General features: G+C 41.6%; 1 protein-coding gene across 1 annotated transcript in view; it reads left to right on the top strand.

The window, feature by feature from the left end:
• Nucleotides 1-21,277, top strand: part of LOC115399247 (adhesion G protein-coupled receptor A2-like) — a 107,359-nt gene that overhangs the window by 65,063 nt on the left and 21,019 nt on the right. Inside the window, exons 11-12 of the mRNA XM_030106527.1 lie at nt 395-613; nt 14,826-14,955. Coding sequence (XP_029962387.1) covers nt 395-613; nt 14,826-14,955 — 349 coding nt within the window. The remainder of the gene's footprint in view (nt 1-394; nt 614-14,825; nt 14,956-21,277) is intronic.

Here is a 21,277-nt window from a genome sequence, read left to right as displayed (position 1 = left end):
GAATAACAGGCTATAAACAGTAACAATGGTGAGTGCACTAACATTCAAATGATAAGTTTGGTTGCTATCACGGGTGAGGCTGTCATGATGCTCTGGAGGAATTGCTGTTATTATCCATCTACTATCACAAGTGCAGAAGAAGTTGCGACGGCTATGGTGCGCTGTAGCAGTGTTTTCCAAAAGTTGCGTTTTACCTCATTTACATGGAGATGGAGTTCAAGTGTTTTCAACAAGTTCTGTTGAGCGCGGAGACCCAAAATGCAACAAAGTTTTACTTTTTCACTTGAAAATATATTGAAGAATTGCCAGAAAAGGGCTGAACAACCTAGCCATGGCACTTTTTTTTTTTTGTAAGAGGCTTGAAATGTCCCTTCTCTCACTGTTCCTCCCTCAGGTGTCTGCAAACATTGCTCTGGAGGCCTTTCTGATTCGCCCGTCAAACTTCCTGGGTTTGTCCTGCACGGCTCTCCAGCGCCCCTCTGCGCCGCTCGCCTCCTCGCCTCTGACCGGCGGCCATTCTCAACCCGACAAGGAAACCGCAGGGGAATCGTTGCTCAACTTCAAATGCCACACCGTCAACAACAGCGGCTCGCCGGCCAGTCAGCTCAGCAAGGTGAGGCTGGAGTTGCTAAATGCCGTGAAACTTCCTGTAATATGCTGTTTTCCTTCTCCTGCTTTACCGTGTTTGCAAAATCGAACAAATCCAACCTGGGGTCAGGAAACGACTTTATTTGACTGTTTCTCTTCTCACTCCCAGCGGGCCAAGGCCGTTCACTTTTGTACCTTGTGACTCAGTTCAAAAGCAGGAGTGAGAAAAGAGGGCGAGAAGAGAGGAAAAAGAAAGAAATAATATATGAGCTCAGGAGTACAGCTCGTACAGTAGCTTGTGGGCACAATAAAATGAATTCCCTCGCACCACACGGTTGAAGCATGTTAGAAGGATTACCGCCTGCCCTCAAGCCTGTTGTTGCCTATTTGTCCTGGCAAGATGACACCTTGTTTGGCTTTTCTTGGCAAGCCATAGATCAGCGGGTGATAGCGCGGGCCGGTGTGGAGGGCAGGGCAACCAAATGGGGTGGTAATTTGGGAGTCAGTGAGTGCCGGACACTCCCACGGTGATGGATATGCCGGCCTTGTGTATCTGTCGCTTTAAATCAGCTGAAGCCTCCACAGTGGCTCCAATTGATGCTGTCCCAAATGACAAATAGATGAGCGGCACGCCGCATTTGTCGACAGCCACCAAAACACTTCACTCCCCCGGCACCGAAGTGGCAGAGCTGTTCGACATTTGAGCAGTTTGCACCCTCTAGCTATTCATCAGCATGCAAACATGCCATCTTTGCATGTTAGTCTGAGCGTGCACGGGTATGTGTTTGTCTTTCCAACCACATGCTCGTTTCTTTTCATTTCTTTCATCATCACTTTCTCTGGTCAGATAGTGTCGGGTCTCTCAGGTTTTGTTAGCAATTACAGCATTTAGTTTTAGCTCCAGGCTCTGTGCGAACTTGTTTGCATGTATATTTATGTATAAATTATTGTGGAGAGGTAAAAATGATCTTTAAAAGGTAAGGCTTTTTTCTTTGGTAAATGCATTGGGCTACTTATTGACTGGAAATTGTCCTTTTATGACTTTATATTTCACTCTCCAGTTAAAAGTACAAAAAGACAAAAAGAAACACTGTTCATTCTGAGTTTGATCTGTGGAATTGACATATTGGTTATTTTCAGTTTACAGAAGCGATTTGTTGCTCTTCGGTCAAAGCTTTTTTGACACAGTTGGCATCTCAGATGATGTTGAACCAGTTTTGCTCCAGAATTTAATAAGTGACATGGACATTACTTTTTCTTTCTTTTTTTTTTTTTTTTTTTGCAAAATAAACTAATAAATTAAATAACATTTTACAATAATGCCAAGTGGTTGTAATCTTTAATCCCTGTTTGATCATGTTGTCAAATGGTTTGGTGACAGTTCATCGCCTTCCATAGCTTCACAGTCCAGTACAGTCATTGAAGTACAGATGATGTTCATCAATATGTCACATTTATAACCTGAGTTTGTAAATACTCGTAGTGCTTTTGGCCTTGCAAATTTACTTTTCATGGGAGAAACGCTCACTTCACATTTTGCTAAAAAAAAAAAAAAAAAAAAAAACGAAAAAAACAAATATTGGGCAAAATTCTGCCCCACAAAGAAATGTATTCAAAGAGATGGGTGTGAGATGACCAATAGTGCAATAACAAAAAAGAAAGAAAGATAGAGCAATTTCACACAACTGCCAAAATCATGCATTGTCCCTTGAAATATTTTTCATCTAAAGAGGGACTTAAGCCTTATCTTTAACTTAATGTGCTTAGTTTTACTTTGTTTTTTGTGTGCAAAACACTTTGTTCAGTCTTACCTTACAGAGCCTTGCCTGGCCTTACAGAACTAATATCACCCCATCATCTGCATAGAATCTTATTTTAAGAGTTGCTTCCGCTTTGCTGCACCCAGTAAACCTTTCACCAAGACTGGGAAAACTTCACTGAAAGATGAGCTTCCTTAGGTCATGGAACTTTAATTAGACCTCCATATTATCACTTACATCCAGACTATCACCGATCCAAGGCTATGCCATTATCTGTACATTACAGACCGGAGGACTGCGCTGGAGATTATTGCAGCACTGTATCACTCGATAGTTGGCATTTAGAAATCATAATAATTGCAGGCCAGTGGAACATTAGAAGCAAAAGCCACACTGTATCTCCATTAAGTTAATCTTGATTTAACAAGGCACGCGAGTGCGAGCGCCATATAAATGCAGTAACTGGTTTATACCAACAGGAAGCAGAGCACTTGCATGTTCAGAGACAGTTTTACATATTCAGCTTCAGGTGAGATTCAAAATGACTCACAACACACAAATGTTTCATTCTGAAAAAAGAACGTTTTAAAGAGATGGTAATGCAAAGGCTTTGAATAGATCTTTTTACCCACTGGTGCTTTTGGCAAAGTCTCTGCTGTTACTTTGCGTTTTGGTCTTTAATTCCAGAGCTTGTTATCGTTGGCAGTCTCACCTTTACTTAATACATTAAGGTAATTTTAGGGGAATAAAAGCTCTCGAAAGGTCAGTTATTGGTCATCGGGTGAAGAAGTGTAGTGATGTTTTTGCCTCATTGATGTGTTCAGAATGAACAGAACCTGTCCTCCCTGGGCGAGTCGCACTCTTACACCTGCTGGATACCACGTTTTTCACAGTTCCTGATCCTATGAAATGGTTGGCATGAGTGAGCAGCAGCATCCTGCTCGACGGCACTTCAGCAGTAATTGTGAAGGGAAATGAAAGTGATTTCATCAGCCTATAAAAACGAGTCTGTTCGATCTGTCAGTGCCGCGTTAACGGGCTGCTACAGTGCAGTTCTCTCCCTCTTGTTCTCTTTTTTTCCTTTTTACGAGGCATGTGGGAAAAACTCGATCGATTTACTGAACATATGAAAAGTCCCAAAGGCCTAATACTGAAGTATATGCTCACAAAAGCTGCGTCAGCTATAGATTTAGCAGGAAGCAAAGCTGCAATGTTCAGCAGGCTATATAAATTCAAGAAAATGAATGCTGAAGAAATGGCGGGGACACGGAAAATGATATGCAGTAGTCAGTGTGCCAGGCTACGAGCTGGCACCCTCGTGTTTCCAGACAGTTCCACCTTGGGGGCTGTTTGCGTTTACAGTATCTCTGAGCACCATTGTCATGTAAACAGACTCTCAAAATGTGAAATCCTTACTGTATGAATGGGCCCCAAATCTACAATGGAATAACTGTCGTCAGAGGAAACGTGTCAGCTGGATTAAAAACATAAAATACGAGCGTGGCATTTTTTTCTTTCCCTACAGAAAGCTGACATTTGTGACAGCTTTCTTTGTGAACTTTGTGCAATACAGACATATTAAGTGTGGCGGGAGCGATAAACACACACTCTCGGTAACACACACCTCCGTATGACTAATCAGTGAGGCCGTCGAACGCTGCTCAGCTGAGCGGCACGCCGTGAGGGCTGCTAATGACACAGCTCCACAGCTTGTTATCCAGCAAAGGAGACACAACAAACACACACATGCTGGGGGGGGAAAAAAAGATCTCCCATTGGATCACAGTCATGGATTTACTTTTTACTCAATCTAGTTTAAAGGTGTACTTATTTTGATAATTGTGTCATCTTGACCTAATGTGTCTCCATTTGAACATTAAGTTGTTTCTTATATCCTTTATGCATTTGTGGAAATTGTCTGGCATCCATCTTGTGTCAAAACATCCTCACACACACGCGCTACTTCTATAATTTCACTTGACCACTGAACTGAAACAGAATATGTCTTGTTGGTAGACTTGTAGCTAAAGTACAGATATTTTATGTTGTATATATTTTTAAACTGTAAAAGATCCAGCTGTTATGCCTATTAGTTTAGACAATGTACCTCTGCCTCCTCACTGATTTTGTTTGGCCCACCTTTAAAGGGGCCCTGCCATGAATTTTTTTTTTTTAGCTTTTCACATTGTCATTGTGTGAATACCTCATAAAAACTTAATTTAAGTCACCGTTTCTCTTCATTCATGCATAATTGAGTAATCTGTATGTAAATAAGTTCGAGCTGTAGGTGTGGGCGTACGCCGTGTCCAGGAACTTCCATTCCATGTGGTCCCTGTATTCCTGAAATCAAAGCTGTGTTCTTGTACTTTGTTGTAAGTGAGATTCATTCATTGATGTAGGAATCTTCGTGGGCTGAGTCAAGACCCCACCTGCATTGTGTTTTTGTCGTTTTCACATGGATGTGTCCAACAGAGTCTTGAACCGTTTTTCACTGACGAGTGATTAGAAATGGAATGTGAGATCAACTCCTGAGGAGTAATAATGAGGGTGACAATTCTGGTATGTAGAAGTAAAGGTAGAAATCTCACTTTATTAGTCGGTCTACATCCCTGTCATCACCTTTGACCCTGGACTTTGGGCTCGTGACTAACAGCCTGTGAACAGAAATACAGAGCTTTAAACTTTCCTCCCAGGATGGTGGGTCATGATCTGACGTGGTTATCTCCCTTTGTGTTATCCAGTGAGCCTGTTGGGGAAACAGCGATCACGTGAACTTCTATGCATTTTCATTTTCAAACTGAAAGCCAGTGTGGAACGAGAAGCTGATATGAGTGAAACTGAGCTCATGTTCGCATTAGTCTTGTGTCTCGCAGCTCGAGATTTTTGGCTTTCGTTCCTCCCTCTCTCTCATGTACGGTTGAAATTTGTATACATCAGCTGCTCTGTAAGCCGCTGCGCCCCATGTTAATCCAGAACCCCCACCTCTTTGTGTAGGTCTACTCTGACTTCCATGTGTGTGTCTGCAGAGGCATAAAGCCAGTGTGTGCCCTTCTCAACCAGACAATGAAACAGTCATGGCTTCAATAACCATGTGAATGAATTAGGTCCGTGCCAAATTCATGTAAAGCAGCTGTTTATTAAATCGGTCGTAAATATGGTGTGTTGGAATAGTTAAAAGAATGTGTTTGCTAAATGACGTTAGATTCCACTGAGCGAGGCTTGTTGTTTCAGTCGCTCTCTGTCGTATGTCTTTATTAGCTCTATTAGATAGGCTCCTTCATAGGTTAAGTGTCTGAAATAAATGTCTTCGCTGACCTGGGGGGCTTTTTAACTGCACTCCGCTGCCAGTTTGCTTCTGAACGAGACCAGTGACACACAACTTTTAAGTGGGGGCTTTAAAATTGATTCACAGGCCAGCTCCTAAAACCTGCGCCGCCCCATAAACGGGCCGTTCGCGCCATCTTCATGTAACTGAGTGATCCGCTCTCCGTCTCACTCTGGCAGAAGATCAGCGCCGTTTAGAGCTATTCCGTGGTCCAACTGGACGAGGGCACATATGGCCCTGCTGCGCCAGTGCCTTGCCAAAGAGTTGCATAATAAAGCATAGGCTCACAGTATACGCGCCTTACATAATGCAGTCGTTCCCTTGGCTCGTTTTTTTTTGTTTTATTTACACATGAAAATGGAGAACATGTGTGGTGTTGATGTTGGTTGAAGTGGTTGGTTACACTCAGTAATCAGTAGATGTATGTTCAAACATTGTCTCTTTTTTATTTATCACTGTATCCACAAAAAAAAAAAAAAAATGTGTGTGATATTCTTCTCTCAGTCTTGCAGTGGGTGGTGGTGTAATCTGGAAATGTAATCTGGGATTTTTCAGACCATTCCATAACCTTTAACTACATTTTTGAGCAATTCCTCGAAGGGATTTTCATTAATATTGGATGGTCCTTGTGAACAAGGCCATTCCTGGGTGTTTAGTTTCAATTTGGAACTGATGGCTTCAGATCTGCAGGCGTTGAGGTTTGGTCCTCAAGCAAGGGGGTGTCGAACATAAGGCCTGTGGGCCAAAAGAAGAGTTTTCCAACTGGCCTGCTGAAACTATCAGGCAAATTACAAACGTTTTAAAGAAATACTGGCTTTTTGAAGCAATTTTTTTTTTTTTTTTTTGAAGTAACAGACACAACACTGAGATCACTGCCAGGAAAACGAGCGTTCGCCTCACCTCAAAGCCATGCTGTCAGGGTTGTGTCTGTTAAAAGCATGAATAATGTAACAGCTACAGGAGAGGTTTTTGCACCACAAGGTTTCCTTAAATTGGCTTTGTGTTGAGATTGTTGTCGTTTGTGGTAGTAGGTAATTCTTTTGCTTTGTGAAAATATAGACGTTTCCATTACTTATCCAATGTGCCACAGAACACTTTAAATCTATTTTCAAAGGTTATCATGGCACTGTTTCACTGGTCCGGCACATTCAAGATGGCATTTTAGCTGTTGAGTGGCCTCTCAAAATGTGTTTGACCCCTGTGCTCCAAACAGTCTCGTCCCACTGTCAGTTCCACACTCGTTCTGTTTGTCTTCTCCTAACAAGCCCTATTGGTCTGTATCCAAATGTTACTTTCTACTATTATTGGAAAAATTACCTTGAATTAATCCAGTCAAGTGCATCATTTATAAAATGTCTACATGTTAATCCGCATTCTTTTTATACTTTTTGTAGCTCCAACTTGAAGCTTTTTGTTCTGATGTGATTACTATGGAAGTCACGTTTCTTTCTCTCTTTGGAAAACTACAGTTTTAAAGCCTGTTCAATCTGATCAGATCATTTAAAGTTTGCGGGGTTCTTGGAGACTGTATAAATACTCAGGTCTTATGTTCAAGCAAAATGATTGATTTCGATTCATTGGAGACTCGTCTCAAATGTATCGACAGCCTGAAAGATCTCATTTCTGAGGTGATGGCACAAGACAATTTAATAGTAATGAGAAGAAGTAAAATGTCATAAGCTAGCCTGATGCTGTTCCAAACTGCTTTCCATAGGTAGGAATTCCATCTTTTTCAAAAGACAACAATATAATGTAAATGGCCAAAATAGGCAAAAATAAATAATTAAAAATGTATGCTTTGAAATCTATTTGGATGGAGGGACGAATATTTAACATTTTCGTTTTCAAGATTTGACAAGTTGTCCTTGTTCTTGCTGGAGTAAATGATGGGTTTCTCAGAGTCACAAATCCACCTTACTTTTGTGAGGATTTTGAAATTATTAAAATTTTAACAGTCCCCACTTTTGACAAATTTAATTTGTATAATAAATTCAAATTTTACCATCATTTTACCATCTTTCACAGCGTAATGAGGTGAGGATGGCTGTAAAAAAGGGAAAATGTCACAACCCTCTTGAGATCTTCCATGTGTTTCAGAATACTCGCGGCCCCTCTTGAGCGGCTTCGACGCTCTTCTTTGAAAGATGTTCAGATTTACCGAAGCGCCCCGGTGCCGAAGCGCCTCTCTCTGTAGTCAGCCACATTTACTCGATTATGTCACAAAAGAAGAGGATCCAAATTGGCTGTGTTCAGCCGCACTTAAGCAGATTATTGGTTATTTTAAAATCAATCTAACACCACTGTCTATAGCTTATTGCAGGAATTAGGCCTCGAACCAAATGCCTGATCATGGCACAGTATGAAAAGTTAAGAGATCAACCTAATTAATTGCCAGTCATCCTGAAGGGAATTGGAGTCTCTTTTAATTTCATGGCAATCGATCCAAATGATTATTGGGATATTTGGAACTGATGTAGAGCTTCACATGTCGATATCTTACCCTGCATGTTAGTGCCTGTTTTTGTGGATCGCTCAAAACAAAGTAACCTAATTTCTTGACTATAGACAAATAAATGGCTTTTCTTTATAAGCTGGAAACAAAAAAACAAACAATCTCTTATCCCTTCCAGTCCAATGTGACTTTGACACCACTGTGCAGGGTGTATGTAAATGAACACATTATTTCAAAAGTCTGTTTCTCACAGGTGTTTGAAAGACTAACTTGTATCCTGACAATCCAGAGTTCAGCTCTAACACCCTCTGCAAGGGATGAAACTGAAATAGCAAATCCTTTGTTTGTTGAACACCTTCTAAGCAGTCACCTTTAGAGAGCGTGCGCCCTCCGTCATCTTCCAGGCCTCGTTCCCGTGCAGCAGAACCCGATCTCCGTTTGCTCTCGCTTCAAGAAGGAAAAATTTCCGGCAGATATGGGATGAGATGAGAGCGCTTCGAGTGTGCTTGAGCTGAAAAGAGGTCAGGTGAGGGGATGTGTTCAGAGCCAGATTTGATATTTTTAGGGTGATTGACAGTTTCCACAGGGCGATTATGGAGTAATCGCAAAGATTGTATCAGCCGGAGGATTCAGAAAGCGGCTACTCCTACCAGGTTTGGCTTGTGACCTTGTAGAACAAGACCTTTGGTTGATTGCAGAAAAGATTGGGATCAGTTCCAGAGATTAAAGCCAAGCGTCATTTGTAGAATAAACAGGCGAGCAAAGCGAAAGCTCCTTCGTTGATGCTTGCGATGAAAGGAGATAGCCAAATAACGACTGAAGGAGAGAAACTGTGTTTCTGGCGTCTTCTGTACCAAAGAGTGCTCTGAACATTCAGGCTGATCTACAGACTTACACTGAGAATCAGTTTTGCTCGTTTGCTTCATGAAAATGGGATATTGGACGTGTGCACCACATCACAAAAAACACTGGGAGGAGTTTATACTTATAGAACAATTCATATGTGAAATTATTAATTTGTTGATTGCGTTTACAATATGATTGTATTATGTTAACATTATGGAAAGTACTATTGTGAAGAGACATTTCATTCGATAATGTTCTACCCCTCACTTTAACTCAGATTGCACAGTAAATAATAGAATAATTAGCTATAAATAGCGAGAACTCCTGGCTTTGTTTTAGTGCAACACGGTTATTACTTTATTATTTTAAAAAAAGTTACGTGTCGAAATAAAGACAGAACAACACAAATAAAGTACTACTACTCTACTCAATCCTGAAATTTCACCAGTATCCAGCCTCAGTTCACTGTGTGCTTCACTATTTACTTCCTCAAAAGCATGAACATTTGCCCACATGTTACAGGAACTCCAAAAATAAAATAAAACGGCGAGTTCATGTAATGGTCAGCATAACTTGTTTCTTGAAATCCTCTTTAATGTAGAATCATTTCTACATCTGTGTAGTAATCCTGACCACCTGAACTGATTCAACACACACTGGAATAGTAAAGTGCACCCCCGGTGGGAAACTAGACATAAATACATTTTTTATTGCTGCCTGCTGCATTGGACCATTACTGCTGGTCTAATGCATGCAGAACTCTCATACTACTCGTGATATTAGTCTTAGTTTATCACCTAGTTTTTTGCATGAGAATGCAGTTTACTATGTTTAATTTAGGATCTCGATATATTATGAGAACGCGAGAATGTTCTTTTTTCTATTTGAATATACTTAAAAAAACCAATGCAATCATTCAGAACTTGTACCCAACTGAAAAACCTGTTTTCCAAAAATAAAATAAAATCTCATAAGTTGTTTGAGTTTTAACATTGAGAAGTGGTTTTTACTCCCTCCAACATCTGTCACGTTGTGTGTTTTGCCCAAATGAATTAAAAATCTGAAAATGTACACAACTCCAGGGTGGAATATTTGCGGTGAAGGTGCTCTGTTGATGGAGAATCGAAAGCGAAACGATAAAAGTCAGATGGAGGTGTTGTACTGCCTGATGGCCAGAGGCAGGGCTGACTTCCTGGGGAGCGTTTAGGACTGATGTGGTGCTTTTCTGCTCCATGAGAATGTCATGGAGAGGCTATAGATCGCGCGACATGTCTTCTCCTGTGGATCACAGAATACGGCCCACTCAGTCACCTGAAAGCAGCCCTGCAGAACAACATATCGGCCCTCGTCCATCTCCTCGCTGATTTTATAGTCGCAGGCTGCAGGTTCGCCAGGGGAACATAGCAACAATTGATAATGCGATTTTCCTGGAGGGAGGATGGACGTTGATCTATCCTTCACATTAGCATGCGGCAGGTCTCCTCCCTGGTTCCACATGTCACATGCTGGGTGAATTTGGGAGTTTTGTCAGTGGAAACATGGTGAAAGTCAGCCAAAAGTGACAGTAAGGGCATTTTGGTGTTTAATGGGATCGTTGGAACGCACGGCGTGGTTGACGTCACGTTCCAACATCAGGTTAGCAGAAGGGGGAACGCAAAGGGCAGCAGTATGCAAGATTTCACCAATAGATATTCCCATGGCAATCAGATTATTGACTTATGTGTTTATGAGTGTTGGAAGTTATTTTACGCTTTGTCTTAACCTTTCTGGAATTATATTTCTGATGATTTCATCTTTCTGATGTTGTAATGGAGCTTTGAGACAAAACTGGTTTGCATGCCATTTTTATTATTCAAATGATGGACAGGCAAATTTCACTGTTTACAGCAGATTCTGAACTAACTATCTCCAAGTTACACAAACATATGGCATCTTAATCTGTTTCCCAAGTCGGCGCGCTTCATCCTTGAACCGAATGGCGGACTGTCTGGTTCACTGAGGATGACCGTTTCGGACAACATTCACCACTTTAGAGCTCCGCTCATCTTTGTCAATGATAAGTAATTAGTGGGAGCCCTTAGGCCGAGCGGGTGGAGTATTCCCGCCTCCCCTTCCTCCTCAGATAGCCTCTGTCGGCTCCACAGAGCCCTCTTCTTTTAATTACAACAGCTTGGCTCTGTGTTGGTGTGACTGTTTGTTTTGGTGTTGTTGTTTTTCCTCTCTTTTTTGAGGGGGTGTTTGTGGCTTGTGCCTGTGTTTGTGTGTGTGCTCGCCAGTCGCCCTGCAGGTTAAGGCTCCGTCGGGGGACAGTGTTGCAGTAGAACAGAGCCGGAGGGCTTCGAGCACAGTAAACGCGTCCTCTGTGTCGGCGCAGGCATCTAAAGACAACCAAATATGACCCAGTTTGTCCCAATTCAGTAAACACGGGTTCCTTATGCGCTTAATGTCTTGATAATTTGCTTGTAATTGGAATATGTTAATATGCGTTGTGTACAGTCCTCTAATAAGCTGCGGAGGATTTAAAGTCCTTAACTCCGACATGAAGGGAGCAAGGGCCCTTCATTAGCTCGTTGACCTGTGTCTCTTTGAGCACACGGCACAGATTGAGGAAATCTGCCCTCCATATTTGACATGTAAATGACTGGAGGAGAGGGGGGTTAATTGTGCGGGATGCTGAACTGCGGCTAAGAGTCGGAGTCAAATGGCAGCGTGCATTAGCAGTGGATGAGCGTTGTGGTGTAATTAGTGCATGTTGTGCTTCGTAATGAGAAGCGTGCGTGTCGTCTCCACTGTATGCATTTGCATCCCGTTTTTGTGGGCAAAGGTGCAATTTTGAGCGTTTGAGGCTCCCACCTGTGTGCAGCTGCATTACTCCTTGCAGCTTGAAGGCATATTGAATCTTTTTTTTTTTCTCTCTCTCTCCCTCCCTGGAGGAATCGCATCTTTTTCTCTCTTTGCAGCGCAGTGAAACAAACACGCCTGTGATGCAGCAGTGAGAGGCCTTGAATGCTAAATACATCATAAGAGAGGAAGGCAGAGAGGTAGAAGGAGGAGGGGAGCAAGGGGAGGACGGGAGGCATCATGAAAGAAAAAGTAAAACAGAATGGGGGGGTTAAGGTACAGTCAGGAGTGACAAATGAAGGACCTGAAGATGGACAGGTGGAAGCGTTCAGGAAGTGGGTGGGAAGGCATGAGATGTGGGAGAGTTGACGGAGAATAAGAGGATGATACAAAGAGTGGGAGAGAGATCGTCTCATCAATGATGGAAATCAGCAGCCCCCGTGGGACTGATGTCTGTTTCCACTGAAAAAGAAGAAGAGATTTATTTCCCTTTGTACGAGAGCTGGACAAGTCGTCCCCGAGTGAATCAGTCAGTCCCATCTGTTCTCAAGTCTCCACTGGAAGCTTTCAGGTCATTTCTACCTTTCCTTTTTGAAGCCAACAGAGCTCCTTCACTTCTACCCCACCAAATTTGCTCCAGTACCCCATCAAACATTTAGCAGCGTCTTTTCGGAGACTCTTGTGCAGTGCTTATCAAGTCCCTCTGTTGGCTGCTTTGTCCAACGCAGTCTTTCCTGCATAACAATGATTTTTTCTCTCTCTGCACCAAGAGGAGACATGAATGGAAGCATTTGCTCAACTCTGCCTTTGCCGTTTTTTTTTTCTTTTTTTTTTTTAATGTTTAAGGACAATCTAATTTCCTCTGTCGAGCGACACACTCCGTTCACTCAAGCTGCACCTCGCAGAGCCAGCTGCAGACACACAGCCCCACGCTGGAAAAGACGGTTTTTGGAAAACCCACCACTTTGGGAATAATCTGTTGAAAAATAGGTCAGTTTCAGTTATCTATTGTGTTCTCAGTCAAATACTGTCTGCTGTTAAAGAGATTATGGTCCGAAATTTGCATGTCCGTAACACATTTGAACTGACAAGGAAATATGCTCCTTTCTGATTTTATTTGCTGTGTGGAAAAGCAGCAAAACATGCTTTTCTGTTTGTTTTCTTTTTAATCTCAACGGCAGTAATAACCGGAGGCTGATTGTAAAATATGTCTTCAGGTTGTCTCTTTGTATATATCAAAAACACTTTTAGAGAAATATTAAACTTGGACATAACTTTATTTCAGTATTCCAAAGGTCACAAGACAAAAGCTAAAGTCACAACGCAAAGAAAAAAGTGAAAGCATGAATGCAAAAGTCCTGACGCGAATGCAAAAACTGCAAAATTAATGCATAATCTAAAGATTAAAATCTAAAGGACTGATAAAAAATGACAGCAGGGATGGAAAACCCACCATACAGACAAAACCCACAACACTGATACACATTTTTATTTGTTTTTATGTTGCTTTATTTTACCAGGCAGGTTAGAAAATAATACAAAAATGACATTGCACACACAAAAGCCACATTACCACAAGATAAATGCAAAATTCCCAAAGCAAAAATCCTGATGTCTCATAGTAAAATGTTTAATTGAATGAAGAGACCTGCTTCTCCAAACCAGTGACACATCGAACCCCTTCTACTGCAATCTAAACACCCAACTATCATCGTGTACCTCATTTAGCATTTATTATGCAGACAGAAAGTTAAGTAACAGTGGTCAGAAGTCACCACTGTTGACATGCAGATTTTCAGCCAACACTACCAATATGAATCGCATCCCAACTAAACTCTGAAAGTGAAGTGAGCAACAGCTTTCCTCCCGAAATACCAAACGTCGCCAGCCTCAGAAATGTGGCCAGAACGGGAAGCCTGTTGAACTGGGCCGCTGCCAGTTGTTGGTGTGTGTATCGCCACAAATCTGAGGCAAGAGAGAAGCTGTCAGCAGACTCCATGGAGATACACATTCTGGAGAATAACATCAGTTTTAAATGCTTAAGAATGGTTTCACTTTGGTTGCCCAAACAATATTGTGATTTTCCCTTGTTGTTTTAATCCATACGTTGCATAAGGAGATATTTTATTATTGCTGCTTCTAAGGTGTTTCTAGAATTTTAGAACATTATACAGAAATACTTCAGGCTTTCGCACTATCTAAGCAAGAAAACAACTCCCATAAAAACCACAAACCACATCCACATAGCTGCCCATAAAGACAGTTTGAAATGTTCTAAGTCAGGATCCCTTGTTTTATCTACATTTAAAGATTTTGTGAACTGTGACATGATGACCTGTTGGGAAGCTATTTTATCCTGGAATTAGTCAATGAACAGCTCATTTAAGGCACAGATAACGTGTGAGTCGAAAAGAAACGAGCTAAAGAGCATCGGGCAGAAGCTGTGGATGAACACTGTAAATCGGTTTTCACTGCTCCTCATCATCAAGGAACATTGAACTGGGCTTATTTACTTGTTGGCTGAGAATCATATCCTTTGATACTAGATGAATGATGTAAACTGTTTTTTTTCATCCAAATATGAAAGTATTCAAAGGTAACACTGTCTCTTGAGTCTTAAAATTTATTAATATCTAATATTTTTCAATTTTTTTCAATAAAGGGCTTAAATGTTTCTTCATCATTATTTATTGAACATGCTTGTTTATTTTTGACACAAAAACCCACAAACCTCATTACATACTGGATATTTATTAATACATACTGTTTTATAGACCAGCATTGTAAAAGTCCAGAGCAAACAGGTAGACGCTCCGTGACTGTTACTCTCACAACTTCCCCTCATCCTCCTGCTCTTTTAATGTGTTTAAAAACACCACGCGCTCATCCAGCTCGCCAAGTTCGCCTCCCTCACAGTAGTTAATCTGTCTCGCCCTGTTTTATCTTCCACCTTTGCTTCTGGTCCACAAATCAAAGTCCAATTGACTCCCGTTGCTGTCCTCCCTCCTCTCAGCCTCTGCCCTCCTCCTCGGCCGACAGTCGGCGCCTCTTTCCAAAAGTGGAGTTCAGCAGCGGGGAGTCCTCTGCCATTCGTCTCCACCTCCCCACCCCCCACCACGCTCCCACCCACCCGGTGTTTCTCTGTCTGTTCCAAGCTGCTCTCCTCATGCTCCATGCTGCATGCGGGGTAATTACAGCTAAATTAATAGAACATTAGGGTGCAGTAAAAGTTTGTCGCCCAAGGTCGGGATTTGAAGTGAGTGGTAGACGTAGGGGGGAAAGAAAGGCATTCAGTACAATTTTTTTGTGTTGATTTGATATCACGCTGTATTGTATTATGCATAAAAGTTGTCTGCAAACTGATGTTGAACAGCTGTAGAGATGACAGTCTTCGCCAGCAGCAAAACACACAAGGTGAGAAAGTGTTTGTGTTTATTCGGAGCATCTGCGGCATTTCTGCTTTTCAGCTCCCAGAACTTTCGATTGTTAGATAACTTTAAACTATCTCACATAGAGTTTTAAAAAGGGCTAAAATACTGAGCAGGTGATCAATGATGTGATGAGATCGACCATGAAAGGATCAAGAGGTCTCTGAAGATGATCATGATGATCATGATGATGGCGAGAATATCCAAAATGACTGCATAGAAGAGAACAGCTAATTCAGACTGACACAAACAAACTCACAAACCACCACAGAAATGCATGAAAAGACCAAACGCTGGTTTCTTGAGTTGAGTCGGGGCTCATGAATGTGATCTATAGTGAGGATGAATGGAAGACACGGGCGAGTTCAATGAAACCCCACCCCACTCACTCTCACTTCCAACTGATCCCTCCTCCGAGTCTCATTTCTTCCATCCCCTTCATCCACTTCAGATTTTTTGGGGAAACAGTCTTCTGCAACACCCGTGAAAATGAGAAGAGAAGGGGGCCTGAAAAAAAAAAAAAAAGAAAGAAGAAGAAGCTCTTTTTCTAATTACTCTGCAATGTGTTTGCATGTTGCACCATCTGTGGAGCTTCTGCTGTTCTCTCAATTAGAATTCTTAGATCAACGAGATTGGAGTTCCTCCGCAGCGCCAGTGTTTGCTCAGATGGAATCGGCTGCAAAAAGGCGCCGGCTTTCAGACTTATAATTACAGTAACACTGCGCTCCTCTCTCAACACGGGCCGCTCTTTCTCTGCTGCTCCCTCTCACTATATTTCTCTGTAATTATTGTTATTCCTCATGTGGAAATAGTAGTTTTCACCCCTACTGTATCTGTTACTGCGTCGTGCAAAGCTGTAAATTTGGCATGGCAGCTACAAGTACTCCCACAGAGTGTCCATAATTTCGGATTTACTGAAACAATATAAGCCGCTTTTTATTTATTTATTTATTTTTTTTTTATGTCACACTCGCAGACACACACGGCACGGGGTGTTCGGAAGCGTGGTCCTTTAAGGGGACTTTTGCCACCTAATAATGCCACCTGATATAATTTTAGCTTAAATTCAGATGTTCATTATTATGAACTGGATTTACAGGATTGGATTAAAGGAGAGCTGTACAGCACTTTTATTTTCGCAGTGTTAAGAACATGTCAATGCTAAAACGTTGTTCTTGTGTACTTTCTTTATGCTAATTTGTCATCTCAAACTGACTGAGACACTTATCTAAGCTGTAGTGCACAACATTTTAATTGTTTTGATCAGAATTGTTTGGTTTTTTTTCTTTAAGGAACTTCAACTAATTCAATCAAGCAATAATATCAACAATAATCAATTGTAAAAATGGTCAAAACCTATTAAGTACTTGTGGCTCAATCAGGCAAAGAAAATAATGACTTTCTTTTCCACGGCTGACCTTTCTCATCATGAGAGTTCTCACTTCATTTTATCAGCAGCAGACACATTTTTTATCTGGAATCCATCCTTCCTGTCTTCAATATTAATTAGAATATAAGTGAAGCACACTCTTGTTTTTTAAGAACTCCTAACTACAGAATTATAAATAGTCCCTGTAAAAGACCTTCATTTCTTTGCATTTTTAGGTCCAAAGAATATTTACTTCAACTAATATGCTCTGACAAAGTCAAATTCTCATCATTTTATAGATTAAAATGAAAGAAATGTTTGATTTTTTAACAAAATGTTACCTTGAATTCTGTGCTACTTTTCTGACATATGTCTGATAGTTTTTGAATCAACAATTTTATTTTTAATGTCTTTCATTTTCTTTAATTCAGAAGAAGAGATTTTTGTACATTAGATACTAAATATTGCCATTAAGTTACTCTATCTTGAAAAGAATGAAACGGGATAAACCCTCATAGCTACAGATTCAAATCAAGGATGGAGATTCGTCTGGTGCGATGACAGTTCCCCATCACTCCGCCTGGTTAATGAGCTGCTCCGGAGCCGGTGGCCTTTTATTTTTCATCCCAAGCTAGAAGTTAAATTGCGATTCCAAATGATAACCAAACATGTAAAATACTGGGTTCCGGGGCAAAGAAAACAAACCGCCGTCTATGTTAATAAATATCAATATGCCCGAACAACTTCTATCCATCCGGCTGTACGACTGTAGAATGGTGAGAAAGCCTTGAACACCGTGACCCCAACCCAGCACCCAAACAGTCACAGCACACACACACACTCATATTCACACCCGTAGCCAATTAGTGGGAAAGAAGAACTGGAGAAAGCCTGCATGCACAAGAGAACATGCAAATGACATGCCTGAGCACCATGTCAATTAAAAATCCACTGTTATTCCAAAGAGCGTCCATGCTGTGTGAAACCCATGACAGCTGCTTTGAACTGACCCAACTTCACCGTTACCTGACACCACTGATTTAATGGTTGCATTGTCACTGAGCTCATGTTTCCTCAAAGAAAACATGCCAGTGACTTTAAACACAGTCCTGGCAGAAAGATGGCGAAATCACAAAGGGAGCGATCTCAATCAGATGGATGCACTGAAGTCAACCCCGTAGAGCAACACTGAGGTGCAGACAGTTCTTCTGGTGGCCGGCGAGCGGATTCAGTCAGGTAATTTAGTTAAGCATACCCAAGAAAGACAGCTAGGTAAATGCAGCAAGTGAGCGTGCAGCTTGGCAAAGTGAAAAAAGACAGTTAATAGGATCAAAAGGTTCAGTTCTCCACTATTTACACGTGAAAACCGAGTTCTCTTCAATAGACTCAGACACTGTGTACACACCATCTTCAAGTGACAATGGAAAACCTTTGTTGCATTTTGAAAGTTGCAGTCAAGTGCAACTTTTCAAAGGCAGTCTAATTCAGTGTCCATGTAAATGTGGGAAAATGCAAGTGTTCTGAAAAGCATCCGCACCCTGGCTGAAAGTAAACATTTCTTCTTGATAGATCGACAGTTCCAACAGTGGCGGCCTCCAGAGTGGAGAGACTCCCAGTCCAGTGTTGCTCATGCTTCGCAGCAAATCTCCTGGTTTTCTTCACATGACACATTTCAGGCCTGTAGTGGCATCGATTATACAGAGGGCAGTGCTGCATCCACTACCCGCAATGCATGTATTATTCTCTGAGATGGCGGCGGAAATATGGAATCCTCAGCCCTCATTCATACTCACCTTTTGAGTTCATCTCTCGTCGACCCTCCGCTCCTTCTCCCACACACTCGCTCGCAAACACCCTGTTATCGCTCTGAAGTCGGACTCAGAATGCACATTAGCTTCCCTCAGCTGCATAGACACAAACAATTTGCTGCAGTTTTATTGTCCAGTTTCAGAGGCGGTCCACAAAATGTACGCTTCTGGGTAATATAGCCGACTGCAGCTGGAAAGAAAAGCACCGTGCAGTATATAGGAGTAATAACGTGGTATTTGCATACCCGTATTATGGTACATCTGGGGTAATCATTACAATTTCAATTATACAGCAAACAGTTCAGCTGTTGGTGTTTGTCTGCTGTTGATTATCCACGTCTGTGCAGCAGCAAGGGCCTCTTTTTCAGCGTTGTATAGTGCGTTCCAGATTTGAGCGATACCTGTACTGAAACAGCCAGCATGCCCGCTCCGCTCTAATAGCTACCTGCCGGAGATGTGGGGCAAGAAGGACTGCATTAATTACAACAGAGGGGGCTGATCTCTCCGCGCCAGGAATGTTAATGCCTTATCAGGCCTGGCACATATGACTGCAGCCAGAGATGGAGGGCGAGGAAGGAGGGACCAGAGAAGAAACTGTTTGAGGTTTTTTTTTTTTTTTTTGTGACTGCGTCGGAATGACTGAAAAAAAAAAAAATCTCCTTGTCAAAGCCGATTTTAGCACCCAGGTAGCTGCATGGAATCAGATGTCACACGTTGTCTTCCAAACATATGGTAATTGCCCTTGATTTACCAAATCTTAAACGGAAAAATCTTTTTTTTTTCTTTTTAGCCTGATATAAATAGAGATCTGTCAGTTTTGTGTAATTGCCTAAGATAAAAATAGTTATCATCCCGACACCTGACTGCTCTGCATGATATTTACATGAACAGGGGCCTCCTTTATAAAACACAGCTTAGAGTCTGAACTGAAAATGTGCGTGCACCCCAAAATGAATCACAATTATTATAAAACCGTGTGCACGTACTTCTGCGAGCATTTTTCGAGCGGATGGATTCACCTCATGTCCCGCCCTTGACACGCCCACTCCACTGTGAATGGTCAATGCAAAGCACCTCTGGAATATTTTTACATATAAATCAATCTGCTGATAAATGGAATTTTCATGCTCAATCAAGGCAGAGAAGACAAGGAAAATGAATTCCACAGACTTGTACATTGATTGTTTGCACATTTTTACAGTTCAAATAGACGGATCCCTTCTCACTCGGGGACCTTACAGCAATGGCCTGCAGTCATTTGCGCCAATTACATTTGGGAAACCGGACATTGCTGCAAATTGCCTTTTAACGTTGGCATCCACAGTGGAATGGAATCTGATGCATCGACTGGTCGTGTTAATAATGCTGTCTAAAGCAGATGGCAGGATTATGCTCAGTGATACGGCTGAGCACAAAATTTAACCGCATTATATCAAGCTCCCACGGGGCTTTAGGCAGACATAGAGCATCATATGTTGTTAATCGCAGCACACATACCTGTCGGCCACTCGCCCCTCGGAAAGAACCAGTTGGCAGGAATGTAAAGTTGGTAGTTGTAGCGAGTTGGTCTAACACTGAACCCAGTTCAGCACATCGATCCAAGAGCTGTGGATAAAACGGCTTGTTAGCCAGTCATTATCACGGGCCGGGAAAAATCTCTGTGGTCCCTTGAAGCTCTCTCCATCCTGATCCTACCATCGGCACAATTTTGAAGCGGAGCCAGTGCATCCATGGTGCAGTATGATGCACTGTCACAGTGCTATTTTTTATGTTTACTCAGCATTAAGACCGATTGATACACACCTTGTCAACATTAATAATCAATCAGAGCGACCCACCGCTCCATATCAACATGACGTGTGAACATAGTGCTGAAAATTCAGTGATCGGACTATTGGTTCGCTAAAGGAACACATCTACTGTATAAACTGCTTGGTGTTTATGACGGTGTGGATCTGTGAATATTTTTTATTGGTATTACGAAGTGATTGAAAAGTTGTCTACAGATGGATATATCTCTCTTATTCCTATTTCATGTTACAAAAAGAAGAGCACACTTCTCCGTTTTCTCTACCTGTTCAGAGCTCTCTGTGACTCTCAAATTCATTTATTCTAAACTTGTAAACCAAACACAAAAAAACCCATTTTTGTTTTAAATGGCTGAATCCTGTTGTGCAACAGCTGCGTAGTGTAGAATTTAGCAAACAGCATGTAAGCAGGAGTGGGTATAATTTCTGGGGAACTGTTTGCAGATATGGATTCAGTTTTACCCGTGGAAGTGACTCGTTAATAAACTACAGTCCGCCCGCTCACGGTAATGGAGGAACAACCCGGTTATCGGCTCATTGATGTTGCTTTTAATAGTTTTTTCTGGACCACAATGCGAGACCATGGCACAGAGGAATAACTGCATTAATCAGACAATATGTTGTTTTTTTGTGTGTGGTGTGAGATTAGTTTTTAATCTCACCAGGTTTATTCTCGCGGTGAAGGCTCCATTATATTGTTCTGTAAAAAAAAAAATAATGAAACTTGTGTAAGCTCTATGTGAATACTAATGTATCAGAACACAAACTCTGCATCGGCAGAAAAATAACAGTCTATTCAACGACAACTGCCTTTAAACACATTGTTGGCACTTTTGAGACATGACAATACACTTTATATATTTGCGTATCTGTCACCATCTGACTGTGGAGAAAAACAGCATCGGTAAACATTTGAGAGCATCAGTATGCAAAAAACCTGTGCTCACATTCCTTTGGTTGGTTTTAGCTTTTGGTTTGAGTTGCAGCTTTCTTGTGGATGGTTTTGGTTCTGACTTGATCCTTCGATCCACGACCGGTAAGAGGAAATGAGT

This window comes from Salarias fasciatus, chromosome 13 (genome assembly GCF_902148845.1).
Source record: "Salarias fasciatus chromosome 13, fSalaFa1.1, whole genome shotgun sequence".
Taxonomy (NCBI): domain Eukaryota; kingdom Metazoa; phylum Chordata; class Actinopteri; order Blenniiformes; family Blenniidae; genus Salarias; species Salarias fasciatus.
Note: the sequence above shows the minus strand (reverse complement) of the source record. Positions and strands in the feature narration are given on the sequence as shown.